Source organism: Carya illinoinensis, chromosome 1, assembly GCF_018687715.1.
Source record: "Carya illinoinensis cultivar Pawnee chromosome 1, C.illinoinensisPawnee_v1, whole genome shotgun sequence".
Lineage (NCBI taxonomy): Eukaryota > Viridiplantae > Streptophyta > Magnoliopsida > Fagales > Juglandaceae > Carya > Carya illinoinensis.
The window spans coordinates 3,993,056-4,010,903 of NC_056752.1; the positions used below are offsets into that span (position 1 = coordinate 3,993,056).

Consider the following 17,848-nt stretch of genomic DNA (forward strand, 5'->3'; position numbering starts at 1 on the left):
AGAAATTTCGGATACCAACTGTTAATGAGCAAAAGCCCTGCAGTGCTCCTCACGCTGGTGACGGGTGCTCCTCAAGCATATGGCTGACAATGCACCTCCTTTGAATCCCTGTCAAGTGTCAAAGGAGGTCTTGAAGGCCAATTTGAGCGCTTCCAAGTAACGACAAAGTACCAGATCCTCCGGATATAACAAGATTGTAGTTTGAAATTCTTGAGCAATCGGCCGTGGAATTGCCGTAGTTCTGATTTTGACAGGTTGAGGCCGGTTACAAGTGGTGGGGTTAGGTTAAGTCATCGTATGCTGGCAACAAGCACTCATTTTCTTCATAATAGAAAAATAAATAAATAAATAAATAAAATGCTGGAGTGCAGTCAACATGTCACCGGTCGAAATTTATTTATTTTCTTACTTGAGAAAATGGCGACAACCTATGCCCCGGAAGTCGGTTATTCTTATCTTCCGAAGTAAACTACAAACATCAGAAGAAAACAACATTATAAGGAAAGAGGATATCTAAAGTAACTTAATCCGACAAAACCTGTCTTGTTAGTGACACTCTCAGCTCTAACAATGGATCCTGTACTCCAATTCCTATTGACTCTCTTCTCTAGCTTCTTTGCTTTGCTAGTATGCATCTGTTTTCAGTACTTGAGAAGGAAAATTATTCGTGAGAAAAAGACCTGCACTGCGCCTCAAGCTGGTGGCGCTTGGCCTATTATAGGCCATATGCACCTACTCGGCAGCCGGCAACTGACCCACAAAACACTGGGTGCCATGGCTGACAAGTACGGACCAGTTTATACTATTAGGTTGGGTTCTCATAGAGTTTTGGTTTTGAATAGTTGGGAAATGGCCAGAGAGTGTTTCACTGTCCATGACAAGGTTTTCTCCACCAGACCAAGCATTGCAGCCTCAAAGTTGTTGGGATATGCTATGTTTGGATTTGCTCCATATGGATCATACTGGCGTGAGATGCGCAAGATAGCAACAATTGAGCTCTTGTCGAATCATCGGCTTGATATGCTGAAGCATATACGAGCTTCAGAGGTGGGAACTGCGATAAAGGAATTGTACCAGTTCTGGGTTAGCGAATGCAGTGCAGAAAGTGGAGTTCTTGTGGACATGAAGCGATGGTTTGGGGATTTGACACATAATCTTGCTTTAAAAATCGTTGGAGGTAAGCGATACTTCGGAACCAAAGCTGATTTTGATGAAGATGAGGCACGTCGCTTTCAGAAAGTGATGAGGGAATTTGTTCATCTGTTTGGTGTGTTTGTGTTGTCTGATGCAATACCGTTTCTGGGGTGGTTGGATTTAAATAGATATGAGAAAAGGATGAAGAGAACTGCAAAACAATTGGACGCTCTAGTTGGAGGGTGGCTGGAGGAGCATAAACAGAAGAAGTTGACAGATGGGAAGAGAAGAGAAGAGCAGGATTTTATGGATGTGATGCTCAACACCCTCGAAGATGCCCAGATTTCAGGATTTGATGCTGACACCATCAACAAGGCTACTTCCCTGGTAAGTTCTTCGTGACTTTAATCTCTTTCACAACCAGTACCAAGGTAAAAACTTGCCGGGTGATAGCTAAACTAACCAAAACAAACAGAGAATAGAGAAACAGTGTAAGAAATCCTGAAAAATATGAACATAATTAAATACTCAAGTGGTCAAAACAATTTTTTTTTTTTTGTTGCATAAAGTTCTCTTTCAAGGCTATATCAAGGAATCCTTAGGGGCTGGCTCAACTGTTGAGGGCTTTGGTCTTGGGGATATGCCCTAAGTTTAAGGTTTGAATCCTTGATAAATAAATAAAATAAAAAATAAAAATCATCAGAAAAAGGTGGATGATCTATTGTTGAGTCATGAGTTATTATTTTGGCAGAATCTAATCTTAGCAGGAAGTGACACCACAATGGTCACTCTCACATGGGCTTTGTCTTTACTACTCAACAATAGTGATGCACTAAAGAGGGCCTGTGATGAGCTAGACATAAACGTTGGCAAGGATAGACATGTGGAAGAATCCGACATAAAAGACTTGGTCTATCTCCAAGCCATTGTCAAGGAAACACTGCGCCTATACCCACCTAGTCCGATCATTGGTCTTCGTGCTGCCATGGAAGACTGCACACTCTCGGCCGGCTATCGCATTCCGGCCGACACACGGTTAATGGTGAATGCCTGGAAAATTCACCGAGACGAGAACATTTGGCCCAACCCTCACGAATTCAGACCGGAGAGATTCTTGACTACTCACAGGGACATGGACCTGAGAGGTCAGAATTTTGAGCTCATTCCTTTCGGTTCAGGTAGGCGATCTTGTCCAGGGGTTTCCTTAGCTCTTCAAGTTGTGCATTTGACGCTCGCTAGCTTCTTACACAGTTTCAACATTTCTAAGCCATCCAATGAAGATGTGGATATGACAGAGAGCGTTGGCTTGACAAACTTGAAGGCAACCCCACTTGAAGTTCTCCTCTCTCCACGTCTTAATTCTGTTCTTTATGCGTAAAAATACTATCCTTTATCTTAAACTTTGTCATCTTCGTCACATTTATTGAAGATGTCATATCTGCAACTTAAAAATTTAGCATGAACAACAGTAATCTTTTGTTTTTTTAGCATGTATTTGTGGTCACTGTGGTCTATGCCAAAGTCGAATGCTTCATCCTCTGAAGGAAAAACCAACGCAGATAGACATGCATCTAGAGGAGCTAGCATCTTAAAAAAAGAAGTAGCATATATTTCATTTTTTTGACTAAGGTAGCAATTTAAAAAATTAATTAGTCATTAAAAGTTTAAATGAAAAATAATAAAATGGTTGAAAGATTTCAATATTATTTAAAATGAATTAAGGTATTATCTATAAAGTATCATAGAGAGGAGTATAAGTATTTTGGACTTCAAGTTCTAAATTGTTTAGTAATTATTGACATGAATTTTAAATTATTCTAAACTTAAATCATTTAAATACATGGTCATTTAATATAGGAGTGGATAATGTAGCTCATGGTGGGCAACAGATTCACATCACAAAATGTTGGGGGTATCCCCTACATTAGGCAATAGACAACACAAAGAGTTGCTTTATTGCTACCTAATAGCCTTTTTTTTTTTTTTTTAAAGGAGGGCGAAACTTCCGAAACTTAATTGAAAACCCTCACTTTTAGCGTAGGAATACATTTGTAACATCTCAAACCAGCTTATTAAAACAAATCATTAAAATTAAACAACGTCTAATATCTAATAAAAACCTTAACAAAAACCAACTAAACCCAAAATTGAGGTATTCCTAATTTTCCAACCTTCAAAAAACCTCTTAGTAGCTTTGGAATATCTGCATAATTCTCCCAATGATCCAACAAGCATTACGCTCCTAATTTTGTAAGAAAATCTACCGAAGAATTACCTTTCCAAAAAACGTGTTGAACCTTGACATCCATAGACCTCAACAATACTTGAATTTTATCCCAAAAATCTTTTAAATACCAAACCGAACACCTATTATCTAGCAATCATTTTATAACCAACATGAAATCCATTTATATATAAATATGCATAAAGCCAAATGATTTTACAAACGGCAAACCATGCAATAGTCCCAATAATTCCTCTTTATTATTAGTTTCTTGGTAGGTGAAATTGGCTTTGCAATGGTTTCAAGAAAGTTAGAACTGTTTGTTACCTTGACAGATTGAAAATATTACCATTGAGAATTTAAATATTCTTTTAGTTTAGTTTGTAAAAGATGTCGCTAGAGAGTTCAACGGTCATTTACGTAAATATTAAAATTAGAACTTTTGAGTTCCTTGAGTGAGCGAAGCGAGCTTTGGGTGTTGGAGTGTAACCAGAGGGCAGAGAGTTCGGGGATGTGCTCCTTGAAACGAATAAAGTAAGGAGTTCGAGTTCCAGTGTCTTCAACACAAGTAACCAAAGCTGAAAATTGAAACTGTTTGTTATTGTATCTTCCGTGAAGGGAGATGAGCATGGCGAAGAGGATGAAACGCAAAGAGTTATAATGATTCTTTGCACTTCTTTAAATTCTTGTATAAAATATAATAAAATATTTAATTTTTTTAAATCTCAAACTAAAATTGATATTAAAAAATTATATTATAATAATATTTTATTCATTATTATTCAAAATATTTAATCTCATCTTATCTGAATTGAATAATCAAATGGAGTCACATTACTCAAGTAATTATTTTCTTTTAATGGTTATACTATACTTCCTATTTTAAGTGTTTTTTTCCTTTTTTCTTAAAATACTAGGAGAGGTTTTTAAAATAAAAATATGGAGTCTAAAATCCTCATTTTTCAAAAGGGTTTGCTACATACAGTCGGCGTGCAGTCGGCTATACAGAATGAATAAAAAAAAATTATAAATTTTTTTTTTATATTCAGGGAGACCTACATGAATAAAAAAAAATTAAAAAAATAATTTTTTTTTTCATGTAGGTCCCGTATTAATTTATTTTTTTACAGCCGACTGCATCTACCGACTGCAAAAAGTATTTCTCTTTTTCAAAACCAGAGACCTTGTCTTTTCCATTTGACATGGATCCATTTGTGTGCCTTTCTTTCGTCTTTTCCAGTTCTAAACTTCTAATTTCTATCTCATTATCTTCTTCTTCTTCTTCTTCTTCTTCTTCTTTTTTTAAATAATAATAATTTAAAATCAATCTCATTAAGTTTTTAATGGAACTCAAATAAATTTCGATCTAGAAGCTTAACGCCCGGATTGGTTAATTAAAACTAAAAATCTCATGTTATCATTACAATTTTTTTAAATTCTAATACAAAATATAATAAATAATTTAATTTTTTAAAATCTCAATATAAAATTAATATTAAAAAATTATATTATAATAATATTTTATTTATTATTATTCAAAATATCTCATCTTATTTCATCTGTGTAACTATTTAATTAATATTGAGGGCATCAAAATTTTATTAAAAATAATAGAAAAGAAGAAGTTGAAATGGAGAATTTTTTCTAGAATAATTACATTTTCTTTTTTGGTTAAGTGAATAACTATTGTATCACTTGCTCTCTTAACTCCTTTCTTAAGTAGCATTATTATTATTAAAAAATTATATCATTTAAATAAATTAATATAATATATTTTATGTGCAACTGTTTAAATAAAAAATTGATTAAAATGTAAAGTACAACTCATGTATAAAGATACCCTGTTAATTGTTAAAGACTCTAACTTCATGGTCAGCTCTAAAACCCTAAACCCTGCACCCATCCTTAAAAAAAAAAAAGGAATTTAGGCGGTAAAATATCCCCCAATTCCAAACCCTAATTTCACTCTGTTCTTAATTCTCATGCAATCGACATCCTACACAGCCCCCAATTCCCAACACTTTTCTCTTCCATGGAAATCTCCGGAACCCCATTTTACCACCCGGAAATCAACCCCCTTTAAATCCAAAAGCCGCTTCAAGACCCTCACTCTCACCAATTCCCTGAGACCCTCGCTCGACTACGAACCCGAGGAAAGCATCGATAAAGGGCCCGGACCCGTAACCGCATCCCCGGGTCGACTCCCTGTGGTGATTCGGAAGTCCGGTAGGGTTTCTAGGTACTTTTGGGATGGGAATTGTTTGCGATTGGTTCGCGTGGATGGCGGTGCGTCGTCGTTTTCTTTCGATTTTGATGACGGGTTTAGGAAATTGTTTAGAATTCTTGCTTCGGCTGTCAGGGATTTCTTTATTCCAAAACAAGTCAGTGAGAGTTACATGGACTATGTGAAGTGGAAGTTTTTGCACCGGGTTTTCAGCTCCGCTCTCCAGGTGCTTGCCACTCAGGTAATAAAATAGTGCATTATTTTTCGAAAAAGAAAAGAACTTTCGCTTGAATTACTTGGAAATGCAAAGATAGGTTATATAACGTGTCCTTCTTTGGGTAGCTATGTATACAGTCTCTTGAGCTCAGTTTAATACTGAACTTAAAGTGAAGTTGGTATTAAGGTAATTGTTAAAATCTTTACAGGTAGAGGGGCGTTTAAATTTCTTTGTTTATGCGTTTGAGCTAACTTAAAACTATAATAAATATTTGATGATTGTGATTGTTCATTAGAGCATGATACCACATCAGAGAATTGACATAGGGTTGGTGTAAGAAGGGTTTCAACTTTTTCAAATGAACTGAAGAATTACTACCGGTTTCTTCTGTGATAATTATTTTAGACTAAATGAAAAGGGAACAACGGAGAGTCTGCGTAAGGAGAATTCACATATTGTATTGATAAGCTTTTTGAGACAGAATATTCTGTAGAACCTAGCAGATGCAAATTAATTTATTGAAGACTCTGGTATCTCCCCCAAATGACTCTTTCTTTTTCTTTTTCTTTTTTCCCCAACAAAAATCCTTTTTGAAAGGAAAAAAAAAAAAAAAAAAACCTAAAAGGTGTAACATTTAGATGAAGATTCGGTACACAAGCTTTCATACTGTTTGGGGAATGATTGATATCAGGCAATGTTCCGGGCTATAGGAATTGGATACTCTCATTCACTTTCGTCTGCCGCTGCTCTTAACTGGGTCTTGAAGGATGGACTTGGACGGCTAAGTAGGTGTATCTACACGGCTAGCCTAGCCTCTGCTTTCGATACCAATCTAAAGGTATGACTTCCATTCCTGTTAGAATTTGGTTAACTTATTCTTTCTCATTCTCATTCCCTTCAAGGTCGAAGGTTCAACACCTCATGGGTGCAAACAATCTTTTGGGGCCACACCCCCTGGTGAAAAGCCAACGATTTAACCAGTTCCGTGTAGGGAAACTTCCGAGGGTGCGGTGCACGGGATCGGGGTTTATTCTGCAGGGGTGGGTCCAAAGGGCCCTGCCTTGGAGAGGTTCCCCGACATAAAAAAAAAAAAAAAAAATTATTTCTCATTAGTTTTGTGTTTCTAAGTATCTTTATTTGCAGTGCTTGCAGTTACCAGCACTGTATTTTGGCGTTTGGACAAGATAACCAAAAGTCCCAAAGTACAGTGATTGTATTTCTTAACATTTGAAATCCTCATCATTTTTTTTTTTTTTCTTTTTGAAGAGAGTTAGGTTCTCAACGTCTGTTATCTTCACTTTGAGCATTGGAGTGGAGTTGTTGACTCCTGCATTTCCGCAATACTTCTTGTTGCTTGCATCTGTTGCTAACATTGCCAAACAAATAAGCCTTGCATCCTACTTAGCTACAAATGTAAGGATTCGGACCTTAATTATTTTTATGTGATTTTTCATATCTATTGATTTTTTATTTTTTCTGATGAATGCAAGTGTTGTTACTTGCTTGAAATCTTTTTTGATCGGTTTACTTGCTGGAAATATGATGATTTACACTATCGCATGCTTTTTTTTTTTTTTTCCCTCATACTCTTTATTCTTTACTAAAACCTTCCTAGTTTAAATACATCGTCAGTTGTGCAATGATATTTCTCTGTATTTGCTACTGTTTTTTTTTTTTTGGCTAACAAATCGAAGGTAAAAGAATAGTCTAAATTTTTTTGCCAGACAATCATGCATGGGTGTTGCTCCTGTATATGTCCTGTTTACTTGGCCTATGCTTATTTCTTTCATCGATAAAATGCTTCCTTACAGATAAGAAAGAAATAAATAAACAAAATTCTATGCCACATGTAAGAAGAATTTTTGCCCACTACATACCCTAATCTCGTGCGTAAAAGATCAAACAAATGGGTGACAGGAAAAAGGGGAAAATGGAAAATATGAATTACTTTATATTCTTAAACCTAACAACTACATGTAGCACATTATTTCTTACAAATTATTTTTTAGTTTTTTGGTTTGAATTGATCTATGTAATTTACCTTCACAAATTCAGGGAGTACTGTGATTGGGATAGCATTTTTCTTGTTACAGAATATTAAACCTTTACAAGTGGAGTTTTTATGTTGTCTCTGTTTAAGCAGACAGCTGTTCATCGAAGCTTTGCAATAGGAGATAACCTTGGTGAAGTTTCTGCAAAGGCACAGGTTTGTTATAATTTTTCATACCATGTTAGTCGTATATGCTTCGGTAGCATGGGATATATCCTGACTTTTGGTGTGGGTTTCAGATTCAAACAGTATGCTTTGATAACCTTGGCTTATTGCTTGCTGCACTTCTGAATATGTTGTTGAAGAACAGTCCCAGGTTTTTCCGCCCTGGCTTTCCCTTTATCTCATTTATTTTTTAGATGAATTTATCAGCTTACTAAATATAGTTTGCAAGTCCATTCTTCCCATTTTTATTTGAAAGAATATATTTTGTAACATTGAAATCATTATCAATAATGAAATAACAGAATCTCCCCGCCCAAAACAGCAAGTAATGTGGAAACCTGTGGATTGGTGTAACTATCTGCCAATACTTCTGCCAAAATATTTTACAGCCTCCCACCCCATATGTATTTTATCAACTTGGTTGAGAGAAAACTATATTGACTTCCATGCGTTCGTCACTAAAGGTATTCATTCATGCTACAAATACAAACCTAGTAAGTAGTTATAGTTGCTGTTGTAGTATAACTGATTGAAAAGAATTTAAAACATGCACGGTCCATATCTGTTAACCCTGAGGGTTAGCTCAGTTGGTCAGACCTCAGATTTGCTCCCTAATGGTCACTAGTTCGAGTCCCCTCAGGGCCACTGGAGGTTTACCTGGCCGTTAACTTCAGGATCCCATGGGATTAGTCGAGTTGCGCGGAAGCTGGCCCAGACACCCAGGGAAAAAAAAAAAAAAAATTGTTTTTATGTAGAAAAAAATGCTGCCTGTCATTCGAATCCCTGTCATTTGGATCTGTGCTTGACATGTTTATCGTATTCATTATAGTATGCTTCCATGGTTCCCTAACTTTCCATTAATGCTGAAGATTGCTAGCAGGTTTACCATTTGTTATATACCCAATTTTCTCAGCATTTGATCTTATTGGAATATATCAGGGGCTTAAACATGTCCATCTGCCGACACTAACTAAGGTGAGTTGGCATATGAGTTATATAAAGGATCGAAATGACAGTTGGCTCACATTTTATTTTCTTTATAACTAACATTTGAGGAATGCAAGATTGTGCCCTCCATGTGTTCTATATGAATTGCCCACAGCCATTATTTATTCAGATTTGTTTGCTCAGTGGCCAGTCTTAAAGAACATGAATCTTGTTGGAAAACTTTTCCTATTTGCCATCCCTGGTTTTGGTGTCTTCAATCATGACTATTTGGTCCAATTGGATTTTGCATACAAAAGCCCCACCCTGAACAGCCTCCTTCCCCTGCCCTTTCATAATACACAGGCACGTGGGCTCATATAACAGCCCCTCTATTAACAAGTTAACTTCCACAAAATTTACAATATATGTGCACCGCTACTACTTTCCATTGTTTTCCTTGCAATATTATGGAGGTCATGGTCTGAATTTTTCTGTTGCTTTTATGATCAGGATAGACTTGAGATTATACTAAACACTTGGATTGAGTTAGGATATGTCCCTTCACCCGCAGATGTGAGCAAAGAGGAAGGAGTTGATTTTCTGTGGAGCAAAGGTGAGGTCTCAGCATTGTGCTTCTCACAGCTGTGTTATAATGCTTTGATTTAAGCTGCTGTAGAATGGAGCGTGCATCATTGATGTAACTTATACCCAATTATCGAGTTTTGAATCAGGAAAAAACGCTTGGCCCATCAGAATAGGGTGCTTAAGTCCCGAGGATCAGATACCCAAATGGTCAATGATGGCAATGCAATATACAAGTAGTGAGGATTATTACTTCATATGCATGGAAATCTTCCGCAACAGAGTGAAGAGAACTAAGCAAGTATGTTAGGAAACCTATAAACTGAGTTTCCACCTCATCTATAAAGAATGTTTCTCACATTTTCACTTTTTCTTCCCCTGCCACGTTTACTAAATTCTAGCAAGGAATGCTTCTTTGTCTACGGGAAGGGGCCATCACTGCAAATATTATCATGGGTTTTTTACAGGTAGTTTGAATGCTTTCATTTCCTATTTCCTTTTTGTTTTTGGGAAAACTACTTTTTAAGTGCACGTATAATCTTTAGTGTGCCAAATGCTCTATTACCATGAACGGAAACTTCGTCTATAATTTCCATGTCAAGTAGTTTTCCTGATCTTAAAGTTTGGTGCAATCTGTATGTTCTGTACTGTAGGCGTGCTACATTCGGAAGGCAATCCTTGTGAAGAGGAGTTGGTGGGAGAACATTATTGGGGGTAGTGATCCATTGGATTCTGTTTTCAATGAATGGTTTCAAGTGATGGAGGATAGCAAACGATGTGCGCAGAAGGATTTGTCTCTATTGAATGAACAAATGTTGGGCATGGGTTGGGCTGCTAAAAACATTTTGTTAAGTACACCGGAGCAGGCTCGATACAGTTTTGTAGATGACTGAAGCTTTGGGAATGTTTTCTTGAGATCGGCGGATCTCTCTTTATACGGAGAGTTTTGGGGATGAATCTTTTAATCTAAAGCTATCAATTTTTGCAAATCATCTGTAACATTCTGTTTGTCCAATCAGCAGTTCAAGCTTATTTGATAAATATATATATATATATTTATTCCATTTGTAAGAAGTTAACCCATAAAAAATTAACGTTCTTTTTGTACATGCTGTTTTCATATGTTGTATGAAATTATTACTATTTAAAAGGAAAAAAAAAGGTTTATATCTAGTTTGGAAACTTTAGACCAAAAGCCATACCTTCTGAGAGAATTTTCACCAAACTTTCATAAGCCCACATATTACATTCAGAATAACTAGCACGCAAGGATGGAATTGCATTTGCATTGAAAGATCAGACATAAGTCCAAGTTAGAGTAAGACAAATAAAGTGATATGGCTTAAAAAAACTCAATAAACAACCAATATAATAATCATGAAAGGGATACATACAAGATAATTCAAGCAAATTTCCTGGGACAACCAGGGAACACCTATTGGCAGGCTTTATTCTCAAGCAAATGTTTGCAAATAACCGCTATAAACAAATGCAAATGACAATCAGCACAAGTAAGAGAAGAAGATGAATGATTGTACATACAGTCAGAAATCCGATCAGCTAACATCCTTGAGTCTTTTTATCAAAGCGTCCAGAGACTTCTTTTTCGGGTTCTGCTTTGCTCCCCGTGTCCCAAAGGTTCCAAATAGCCGATCTGAGGAATCCCTCAACTTTTCTGAGATCGTCACGACTTTCCTGTAGTCCAAAGTATTGTAGCTCCTCTCTCTGATTACTGGATTCAGAAAATTCTCTGGATGATTACTCAGGAGCAAATTAATCAATTGCCTTGACTCAGCAAGTGACGTTTTCAACTGATTTACATCCCCATCTGGAAAAATGGGAGCTTGGTTGTCCGCAAACGACTCCAGCAACCGAATATCGACATCAATCCCCATGATCGCATTAACGTTAAACCTCTTAACCGAGTCACCGAGTAAAAAACCAACAATCTTCTCGGAGATGTGAGAAAGAACATTTTGTAAAACCCTTTTGAGGACCTGAGCCGGCAATATTTGTTGAGCAGTTGAAACTAGAGTTTCCAAATATATAATAACCTCATTCAAATATTCGTTCCCACTCTGTGGAGGTTCATCAGCCATCCAATTCACGTTCTCAATCAACGTCATGAACCCATCAACTTTGGCTTTCAGCAACCCAGAGAGCATGTCTTCCGCGGCATCACGGGCTCTGCTCAAAGGAAACTGTCTCCTACCCCTCTCGACCATTCTCAAGGGGATCCCCGATAGCTGAGCAGCATGACGAAAGAAGAAACGACAAGCACGCTCCATGGCAGCCATATTGGCTGCCATCTGCATCGCCTGCGACACCCCATGCACAGGCGTATTGATAAGCTGAAACAAAGCGTCATCCAGAACCTCGCTCAACAGCCGATCTAAGTACTTCTTAACCGCATCATAAAAATCTAACTGTCCACCATACGACATGAAACTCACGGAATCCTCCACAAAGGACCTCGCAATTCGACAACAATCTGGCACTGTAGACGAAAACGGCGCCACATAAGGAAATGCCGGCACAATATCCGACGTTTGAAGCTGAAATGAAAGTACGTTCATAGAATACTCGTACTCCTTTTTCATTAACATCTGTTCAAACTTATCGGCCGCAAGGGCCTCAATAATCTGCCTTCGGCAATCGGACAACAACAGTTCATGGTATTTATCCCTATGTTTACTCAGCACGTCTAACAAAGCGTCCACCGGGTACCCGTACCTCCTCAAAGCCACTCCCAACAAGCTCACATAGTCCTTGATCAACAAAAAATAACTCGCGGTCTGCATCCTAGAGAACTGATCCTCCAAGACGGAACACATTTTACTGACGGCTGTCTCCCACAAGTTCTCGACCTCCAATTTCGAAATCAAACCCCCACCGGTCCTCAAAACCCGATCTTCCACGATAAAAAACCCGGCGATCCGTGCGAAAAATGTTTGGTGGGATTCTAGAAATGGAGTCATGGACGATACCTGAAAGTCCGACGTCAATTGGAGCTTCCGGTTCTCGAAGTAGTACTGCTTGAACCGGTCCTCAAGTCCTAGAGTTTGGTTTATGTGATAAGCTCTGTATAGCGGTGTCAAATCGAAGTTGCTGTTACTGTCGTTGCTCAGTACGTTGCGGTTGTTGTCGTGTTCCTCGTCCTCTTCCCGAAGAGCGTAAACACAGTCTCGGAGACTAAGACGGGTCTGTTCCTCCGCTTGGCGCTGCTTCATTCGGAGATCCTCTTCAAGTTGGCGCGCCGAGGAGGCTTGGCCAATGGCTAAGTGGCCTAGGTTCCGGCTCACTACGCGGATCTCGACCAGCCAATCACCGAAATCCTTGCTCACTTTCCTCTCAATGTGAGCCTGAATCTCGGGAATCTTCTTCTCCAGCATCCTCTTCAGCGTGGACGAATGTATTTTGTCCAAGAACTCGGTCTCGATGCAGTCCAAGCACTTCAACGCCATGTAAAGATTGTTGTTGGAAAGGTGATAGTTGGATCGGGAACAAACCTCGATAAGACGTATACATGTGGCAAGGGATTGGAGGGCAAGATTGACATTTTGGGAAACGACGCGGGCCTCGAGAAAGTCATCGAGGGAGGAGAGGAGTGGACCGGCGACGGACTGGAGGCTGGAGTTGGAGTCGGAGAGGGAGGACTTGAGGGAATCAACGTCGGAGAGAAGGGACTTGAGATCATCGACGGCGAGGATGAAGTCCTGGTAGTGAGCCCTGCAGACCTCCTCGATTTCGGACTCTTTAGATCGGGAGAAGTGACGGAGGTGGTGGAGCAGAGTCTCGGGCTTCCCAGACGAGAACGCCTTGCGAATGAAGGGGCCCAAGTCCTCGTTGTTGCAGATGGCCGACGAGAGGAGAAGAAGCTTGTCGGCAGAGTCCGCACGGTCATCGGAGGCGGCAGCGGATCCTGCGGGGGCCACGAATCGGCGTGGCTTCGTGGAGGGGTGCATTGTGACGTGCGTGGTGCTCGGAAGCGTGTAATAGCATTTACAATCAAACTGTAATTTGCATGTTCACACTGACTACATTTTAGCATATATATATAAAGGAAAATACTTGTAATAATAAATTAATAATAATAATAATAAAATTAATATTAATTAAATATTAGTTTACAAATAAATAATTTTTAAAAATAAGATAAGAGTGCTGTTAAGGGTGCCCAGCAGTGACTTATGCAAAATTCATCTTTTTAATTTTTCTTCTTTATATTTTTTTTCATACTTTTAAATATTTTTAAAAAATATAAAAAAATTAATATACTAATACTCACTTCCTTAATTAATAAATAAAAAAATTAAATACATGAATAGTCAAAATAAATAAACAAAATAGCAATATTCGTGAGATAAATGCCAAAACAGTTGAGAGGTGAATTTTAGTAGGAACAGTAGCATGTATTATCCACCTAACTAAACTTTATCGATTTAATTTTGAATAATTAATTAACTGGTATGCTATTATTGGAAGTGGAATAATAAATATAGATTTAATTTTGAATATAATTATGAATTATTTTAATATATCTTAAATATTAAAAAAAAAATGGATGTTAGAAATGTAGAGGATGTCTGGATTTTGTGTGTTTCTAACTTTCTGGAGCCCAAATAAGGCGGATAGCATGTGATGTTGTCTTCCCATTCTCCCCTGTGATGTGGCCGAATTAACTCAATTCCCTCGACATCATAGACGTCGTCGTCATCTTTCACCAGCCTGAGGTTATCTCCGGCCACCTGGTGGCCTACTCCCCCCCTCCCCTCTATGGGAAAACAACATTATTATATACAAAAAGCAAATGCTCTTTACAAATAAACTTGTCCAAAAATGAAAACCATTAGGTGAAATAAAAATCCTAAACATAAACCTAAACACTACACATCATGTTTTTTTTAAAAAAAAAAAAAAAAAATTAATCAAATGTTTGATATATGGATAATAAAAAAAATTGAATTAGTTTAAGAAAAATAACTCAAAAAAAAATTTAAAAAAATATATATATATAATATGTGGTATGTGAGATTATATGTAACAAAACTCTTAAAGTGAAAACATCTTTAAATTTTGAGAAACTCCTAATTAGCTCTCAGAATCTAATCAAGCAGACAACCACGTGACAAATATGACATCATGTATCAATCAATCACAAACTAACACGTGTCATTTTTTAAATTAATTTGACATGAACTATACATTATAAAACCATAGTAAAAATATGAAATATATTTTAAAACATAAAAAAAAAAAACTATTTAACATTAAAAACCTTAAATTTTTTTAAAAAACAAAAAACAAAACAAAATAAAACAAAACATTCTTCTTCACCATTCCCACGGGATGGCTCACAACCACCCAAGAGCCAAGAGGTGTAGGGTCTAGACCCCGAAGGTGGCTTGTAGCAACCTTGCATGCCAACCCGCAAATATTTATGTTATTCCAATTTATTTGTTTAATGAATAATACTGCGTACAATCATGTAGTGTATAAGTGCGGTATAATTATTTTAAAAATAGTGAAATTTACTATTAAAAAAATTAATTTTTATCATGTTAGTTCCATATGTATTCAATCTTTTAAAATTAATTACACAGCACTTGCGTATTTATAACTGTAATTATTATTTTTCGTAATCAAAATAGCACATATTAGCTTTTTGATTGGTTGATATTTGTCACGTGACCGATACCCTTTTAACAGGAATTGGATAGAGAAAGCTAGTTGCAAGTATTTTAGAATCCATAGACTAATTTTGCAAAAAAGTGAAAAACTAAAGAGCTATTAGCAAAATAGTAAACTCCGACTCTAGATGCTAATTGAAACACAGATGATCGAGTTTAGCAATAAACTCAAGTAGGCAGGTCGAAAAAAATAACCATAAACAACGAACAGTAAGAGCAATATGTGTAAAACAATCCAGACTTTCATAGAAATACAACCTACGTAATTAAAAATAAAAATTAATTGTAAATGTCGATGAAAATAAAAATGCATCAAGAAGAGATGTGGATAGGATTCCACATTCCCATCAAATGGAGTTGAAAGGATATCCAGATTCTCAAGAACCACTAGCTTCATACAAGTTTGGCTATGATCCAAATGCAACAATATACCCTTCATACAAGTTTCAAATCCTAATCTTGTGGTAACTTAAAAATAGAGATAAAGGAAGTCTTAAATTATCGAGAGAACATGGGGAAAAAAATAGAAATCAAATCCTATCCTATGTCACACTTCTCTGCTTGTTAAAAAGAAATTGTAGGAAAGAACAAGGAAAAACCCAATTCGAGGTTAGGGACCTCTGGAAAAAGTGAGAGAAAGAGATAATTGTAATACTTGATAATTTGTTAGATAACCTCCAAGTACACAGCTATGCCCTCACATACTCGAGCAAGAATTAACAAACATAACAAACTCTGACATTGTTCTAGAACACCGGTGGAAAATGAAAGAAAGTAGAAATATTGTCTTAATAGTAATGGGCCTAACATTGAAATTATTCTAAGGGGACAACAAAGCCCTAACCCAACTCATCAATCGATGATTTGAGCCCTGTCCTAGTCTCACCCAAGCTCACAGTCTTCAAGCATCCTAGGTCCAGCCCACAGTCCACAGCCTTCAATCAAAAGTGACCCTGAATATTCAGTTGCCCTAATTTCATCTTATTTCTCATTTCCTCTCTTAGCTTGCTCTATCGTCGTCGAGCCTCTTCCTTGGTAAGGACTGACACTATGACAATTCCCACCATTTTTTAAAGAACCTTGCCCATAAGATGTCGGAATGATGCTTTGAGGGAATTGTAACTCTCCCAAGTTGCGTCATACGGGCTCTGTCCCTACTACCATTGCACTAGGAGTTCCACCGATGGTTGATTGCCTTCCTTCATACTTCCGCTTAAGACTTCTTTCGGTTCGGATTTTAAAACCCCTGTTATGTTGACTGGAGGAAGAGTTGGGATCGCGAGAACGCTACTTCTCAGCTTGACCTTCAATTGAGATACATGGAACACCGGATACATAGAACGTTGCAGACAATAGGCCATGACCCCGACCTTTTGCAAAAACTGAAAAGGCCCATAGAACCTTGGAGACAGTTTTAGATTTCTGCTTCCACTTACTGATGATTGTCGGTATGGTTGTAATATTTGGTATACCCAACTTCCAACTTCAAAGTTCTTTTCTTTTCAATTCAAAACTAAGTATTTTTTTCATTATGTCCTGAGCTCAGTGTAGATTGTGCTTAATCAATTGTAAGATAACATCTCGAGTCTTTAGAGTAATATCCATGTCCTCCACAATGGAAGAGCCTGGTGTGTAGGCCATTAGTTGAGGGGAAGGATAGCCATAGAAAGCCTCAAAATGGGTGATCTTTTTGGATGCATGCTAGATGATGTTGTACCACCACTCAACCAAAGAAATCCAGTTAGCCCAGTCCTTAGGTCTGTACCCACTGAAACACCTAAGGTAGTTCTCCACATATTTGTTCACAACCTCTATCTGGTTGTCTGTCTGGGGGTGATAGGTCGTGCTGAAGGCCAACTATAGACCTTGGTCTTTTTAATATTCCTGTCAAAATTTACTAGTAAAAGTACGGTCTTTGTTTGAGATGATGGAGGAGGGCATGTCATGGAGCTTAAAAATACTTTGGATGAAGAGTTGTGCTACTCTAGAAGTAGTGTAGGGGTTTGTATAGGGGTAAAAGGGTTATACTTGGTTAATTTGTCGACCACTACCCAAATGCGGTCAAATCCCTTGGATCTGGGAAGTCCTCCCACAAAGTCCATGGTTATAGAGACCATGGCTTGCTGGGTATACCGTATATGTAGTGGTTGTAGGAGGCCACTTGATAAAGTCTGGTCAGCTTTGTTTCTCAAACAGGTGTCACAATTTCGAATAGATTCCCTAACATCTCCCTTCAATCCTTGCCAAAAGAAATCATGCTTCACCATGTGTAAGATCTTATCATTCCCATAATGGCCCCCTAGGGGGCTGCTGTGCAATAGCTGTAGTAATTTCTACTTAGACTGTGGGTCTTCAACCACATAGTCCCTCTTTTTGTATAGCAACATGTCAGATTTGGTTGAACAATCTTTTTGAGGTGCTTCCTTCTCATTATATAGAAATAATTACAAAGATAAGATTGAAAATTCAAATTTGAATCTCAACAAACTAGATCTTTATAGAGTAATCTCAACAAACTACATATTTATCTCTATCTAAACTAATATGATTTTATCCTATCCAATTATGTACAAGTTTAATTTAAATACAAGATAACTATTAGAAAACATATCCTATTAAGAGACTGCCGCATCTT

General features: G+C 37.4%; 3 protein-coding genes across 4 annotated transcripts; 2 read left to right on the forward strand and 1 right to left on the reverse strand.

The window, feature by feature from the left end:
* The first annotated feature begins 512 nt into the window (after positions 1 to 512).
* On the forward strand, positions 513 to 2,638 carry LOC122306490 (cytochrome P450 CYP82D47-like). Of its 2 annotated transcripts, XM_043118924.1 has the most exons (3): positions 513 to 1,521; positions 1,886 to 2,312; positions 2,402 to 2,638. In XM_043118924.1, exons 1-3 carry the CDS (start codon positions 571 to 573, stop codon positions 2,410 to 2,412), a joined length of 1,389 nt encoding a protein of 462 aa, XP_042974858.1. In that variant the 5' UTR covers positions 513 to 570; the 3' UTR covers positions 2,413 to 2,638. The 2 variants fall into 2 exon arrangements, with proteins under 2 accessions (XP_042974858.1, XP_042974856.1); XM_043118922.1 differs by having other exon boundaries at positions 1,886 to 2,638.
* Positions 2,639 to 5,211: 2,573 nt separating this feature from the next.
* Positions 5,212 to 10,512, forward strand: LOC122306504 (protein root UVB sensitive 4). The gene is made up of 10 exons (XM_043118935.1): positions 5,212 to 5,823; positions 6,491 to 6,637; positions 7,066 to 7,212; positions 7,943 to 8,005; positions 8,089 to 8,165; positions 8,884 to 8,989; positions 9,452 to 9,554; positions 9,673 to 9,824; positions 9,925 to 9,990; positions 10,177 to 10,512. The coding sequence occupies exons 1-10, from the start codon at positions 5,341 to 5,343 to the stop codon at positions 10,414 to 10,416; spliced, it is 1,584 nt and encodes a 527-aa protein (XP_042974869.1). The 5' UTR covers positions 5,212 to 5,340; the 3' UTR covers positions 10,417 to 10,512.
* Positions 10,513 to 10,793: 281 nt separating this feature from the next.
* Positions 10,794 to 13,557, reverse strand: LOC122306499 (exocyst complex component SEC15B-like). Its single transcript, XM_043118930.1, has one exon. It carries the CDS (start codon positions 13,486 to 13,488, stop codon positions 11,080 to 11,082), a length of 2,409 nt encoding a protein of 802 aa, XP_042974864.1. The 5' UTR covers positions 13,489 to 13,557; the 3' UTR covers positions 10,794 to 11,079.
* Between the last annotated feature and the right edge of the window lie 4,291 nt (positions 13,558 to 17,848).